This window comes from Ixodes scapularis, unplaced genomic scaffold (assembly GCF_016920785.2).
Source record: "Ixodes scapularis isolate PalLabHiFi unplaced genomic scaffold, ASM1692078v2 PGA_scaffold12__126_contigs__length_90152505, whole genome shotgun sequence".
NCBI classification, from domain to species: Eukaryota; Metazoa; Arthropoda; class Arachnida; order Ixodida; family Ixodidae; genus Ixodes; species Ixodes scapularis.
In genome coordinates, this window is record NW_024609838.1 from 76,165,491 (window position 1) to 76,169,998 (window position 4,508).

Genomic DNA, 4,508 nt, shown 5'->3' on the forward strand with positions numbered 1-4,508 from the left:
TGCTGCACGCGCAATAACCATGGATCGTCGGGTGACACACAGCCTCGCCCCATCGCGCGCATCAGCGTCCCCTATGTAAAAGGGACGAGCGAGACACTGGCGCGCGTGCTCCGAAAAGAAGGGATCCAAGTGGCGCACAAGCCAGTGTCAACATTAGGACGGCTCATGCCAAGGCCGAAAGATCGCCTCCCAAAAGAGAAAGCACAGGGCGTGGTCTACAAGATACCGTGTGCGGAGTGCCCCGCCGCCTACATCGGTGAAACTAAATCTTTTCCCGAACGCATGCGCCAGCACCAGAACGATGTGCGCAATTTCGATCGCGAGCGTAGCGCCGTCGCGGAACATTGTGAGGTGTTTGATCGTCGGATCGACTTCGGAAAAGCACACGTGATAGACACGGAGCCACATATTCGAAGACGCCTGTTCTTGGAGTCGTGGCACATCCAGAATGCACCGGGGAACATTAACAGGTCCCTCGGGGCCTTACCATCTATTTACGTCCATGGCCTGCGTCACGTTCAGAAAACATCACCTCGGTAGAAGAAGAAGGAGAGGTCGAAGCTCGCGCTGTCCCATTCCATTTTTAGTCACCCCTGAAGAAGGAGTCAAGTCGACCCCGAAACGTTGGGAACTGTTGTTTCTAAACTTTTGGTTTGAGTTTTCTTTTTTTCGAATTGTTCCCCAAACCAGACAGATTTCTGTCGAAGATGTTTACTTTCAAGGAAAAAATCATAGTTTTGGTTCTTAATTTCTTGGCTAGGTGGCGCAAGTTGCCGCCCGTTATAAAGGGTACAGCCGTTAGAATTAATCTATTCATGTATCCGGTAGTTTCCCAGGACTATGTTGGTAGATGGCGTCAGGCTGTTCTCTCGTCGCAAGTGCGAGTACATGGCTGCACGCTATACACACCCGGTTGCGACCCTACGTAAAGCGGGTGAACCAGCCTTACCGCTCATTCAGCATTGAAACTAAAGCTGTCTTTCCAAGGAGTTTGCCGCTCGTTCCATCGTCCCGAAGCCCCCCCTCCCCTCCCCCCCCCCCCCCCTCACCCCTGCCAGAATTGTGAATTGAGCAGCCTAAAAGACTGGAAGCAAACCAGGGAGCTCTCTTAAGTTTATTAGAGCCTTGATCAGCAGCGTCCGCGACTGTTAATCTGCTCTTTGTTGTCCCTTCTTTGTAAAATCACAAACAGCTCAAAGAAAGCAGGACGTGTCTCGAGGCATCTCGTTATTGCTCCTCGTCCAATGACATTTCGGTATTCGCCGGTAAGCGCTATGAAGGACTAATCCTAAAGCACGGAGCGCGAGCATTATAAGCCCCCGTCTGCCGTTCACGTTAAAAGCGACGAAACCAGACCAGGAGAACTAAAGTCCCCTGATACTTTTTTTACAAGTAGCAACAACAGACACAAATCACAAAGCACATTCCGCTGGAACAAAATGGCGGCATTCGCTTCCTGTCGCTCCTTGCAGGAAGCTCCTATCTACGGCCTTTAAAGACAACAAGAAATGGGCCGCAACAGTGCATTGTGGTCGTTGTCTTTCTTATTGTCCTTGCGTGGTCTCGGCGCTTCGAACGTAATAATGGAACAACTAGCAAAAATAGCTATTTTAACCGGTTGGAAGTTTTAGAATAAAGTACGCAATTTTAGCGCACGCCAGGCAAGAGAGTTTTGGAATAGCGTTTCTCCGGCCCGACGCAAAAATACAAGCATCTCGCGCTTGCGACACCAGCAAGTAACAACTTGTACCTGACGCACGAAACTTGAGGAAAAGAGAAGTTTTTATGGTCCAGAGTAACATTTTAGGTTTTTTTTAGCTACGAGATGCGATGTTAGGGGTCGACTGATCGTGTTCGCTCGTATCACCTCGCCAAGATCGGAACTGGCCTTCGCAGACCGTATACGTGGCTTGCACATGACGCCATCTCCGATAACCTCCAGAGAAAAGGGGAAGAAGGAGATCCCCCCTTCTTAGGATCCTCCTTTGTGCCTCCCGGATTTGCACAGGCGTCGCTATTCTTTTCCCAGAAGATAATAGAAGATTAATCTGTCACTCAAAATTCTTACAAAAGAAACTTCCCTCTCCTCCTTTTACATGGTGTTCAAAAGTACGCGATGTGACGTCAATGCAAGGAGCCTATACATTCGCCGAAACATGTTCGCGCGTCGCAATCAGGAATGGAGCAAGTTGCCGGCGATAGTCGCCCACCTTGCTGCTGGGTCTTCCAAACCGCTCGTGACATGCACCTCCCGTAGGAGCGCAATCTCCTCTTGCATTGACAATCGAAATTGCGAGGATGCCGCCTGTATATGTCGCGCTCACGACGACCACCAAAGCGGCCGCAACCGCGGAAATCGTGGTCCATGGGAGCCACCATTTTCTAACCGTGCTCGTCTTGGCTTTAGTCAACCCCTCCCACATCATGAATGTTTCTCGCAAAGACTCTTTACTTTGAACACGCGTTGAGCAATACTCTTCTCTCTAATCGCAAAGCCTGGGAGTTCGACGACGGAGCCAGTGAGTACCCGGTCGCAGATTTGGAGGGCGGGGATATGGTAGCACCGAGCACCAAAGAGCTATTTCTGGGGGAATCTGAACGCCAGGGCACAGCTTTTGCAGCGGCGAGGACCCGAAACACATTTGTTCCCTCGGGAGAACTGTGTTTCGGCGTCTCGCCGCAGCGAGGCGCCAGTCACGTGACTCTCCTCTCATCCGTTGCCTGCCGCTCCACCTTTTCCATTTTGGGGGCCGCTTCTCGTGGCGACCGGCCAGGCTTTGTGAGTAAATAGGAGGCTATGGTTCAGCGCATGCGTAGCGGCGAGAACGCTATTCGTTGCGTACGCCACTCTGAAACTTCCTAATCGACTATGGGGTTAAAAATAAAATTCATGAGTGTATCAACCTTGCTTGCACGTTCAAATTTCGTTTGGGCGAGTTTAGTTAGACGAACACTAGGATTAGTTTTAAACAAAAAAAAAGTACAAACGAAGCGGCATTTTAGAAATACAATATAAATTTAACAGATGTGAGAAAGTCTGTCGTTTCTCTGCGGATAATATTACGCAGCAGAGTAAAAGTAAAATATTAAAACCGAGGGGGGATCGGTGGCCGAGGAGTGCGAGCGCGCGTGCCGAACGTGCAAGACGTTCGAAACATGAGCTCCGTGGAAGCGTCTGCAACGGCCCTTGCTGGCCGCGGTTCTAATCACTCCGGTGAATCGACGAACGATGACTATAAGATTGTTTTACCACAGATGCCTACAGGAATTACTAGCGAAACATCGGTGCTTCTGCATTGCGATTTGAAAGGGCGCCCCTACCGTATCCAGGATTTTCGACAAGAGATGGCCAGGTGCGGCGTACTCGGCGACATCGCAGCACTCGGTGCCTACCAAATGAATCATGTTTGGATGGCTACCCTCCGAACGGCAGAAGCAAAGAGACGACTCGTAGACGCCAAAGAACTGCAGGTGAAGGGTCTTCGGTGCCTCGTCGTGGATCCCAGCATCACGGAGTTACGGCTTCGTCTCCACTGGATCCCGTATGATGTGCCGGACGACGTTGTGCGTAAGGAATTGGAGCCGTATGGCAAGGTCCTGGAAGTGAGCCGGGAGAAGTGGAATGTTGAAGGCTTCCAAGGGATCGAATCAACGACCAGGTGTGCGCGGATGACACTGAACGAAGGCGGCACGGCCGATACCATGCCACACCAGCTTCGGATCCAAGGTGGTAACGTACTTGTTGTGATCCCTGGTCGGGCGCCCTTGTGCTTACGCTGTAAGCGCACAGGTCATATTCGACGAGAATGCAGGGCGCCGAAGTGCTCGGAGTGTTTTCGCTTCGGGCATTATGGCACCGAGTGTGTCAGGTCGTACGCCAGGGTGGCCAGCGGGGCCGGGACGGCCGAGACCAATGACCACGCCATGGATGCCGAGGAAGCGGAGCGTACTATCCAGGGCTTGGCGCCAGAAGTTTCAACCCCTGCCAAAGAACGCAAGAGTGAAGGAAACAGCTCCTTGGAGGCAGCCAGAGAGAACGGAGGTCAACCGGAAGGCGCACCTCCCAGCGGTGCCGACGTGAAACCCTCTGATGCCGGAGCAGACAAGGAATCGAACGACGCAAGCACCAACGGACCTTCAGATATGGACGACACTAGCGAGTCAACTAAGCGAGCCTTCGATGACGATACGGCAGCAGGAAACGGAGCGCGCCAACTACACCCCTGGATGGAACGCACGAAGAAGGGGCGTTACCAGCCCGCGCCCAACGATCCTAAAGAGGAACGTCGGCGCAGGGAAAGCAAGTAAGGCGTTCTTTGCCTGGTTCCCTGGTGTTCAAGATTGCTGCATCAAGACAACTTCGACCCTGACTGCTTAGGTTTTTAGTGTCTGCACCGAAGCACAGCGCATGATTTGTGAGTCCCAATCAGCCATTACAGTTGCAACGCTGAATGTTCGTGGTTTATGCACTAGGAAAAAGCAGTACCAAATACAGCGATTATTGTCGA

The 4,508-nt window shown here is 51.8% G+C and overlaps 1 protein-coding gene across 1 annotated transcript; it reads left to right on the forward strand.

The window, feature by feature from the left end:
• Positions 1-2,869: 2,869 nt before the first annotated feature.
• LOC120845888 lies at positions 2,870-4,508 on the forward strand. The gene is made up of 2 exons (XM_040217447.1): positions 2,870-2,896; positions 3,472-4,508. Exons 1-2 carry the CDS (start codon positions 2,870-2,872, stop codon positions 4,306-4,308), a joined length of 864 nt encoding a protein of 287 aa, XP_040073381.1. The 3' UTR covers positions 4,309-4,508.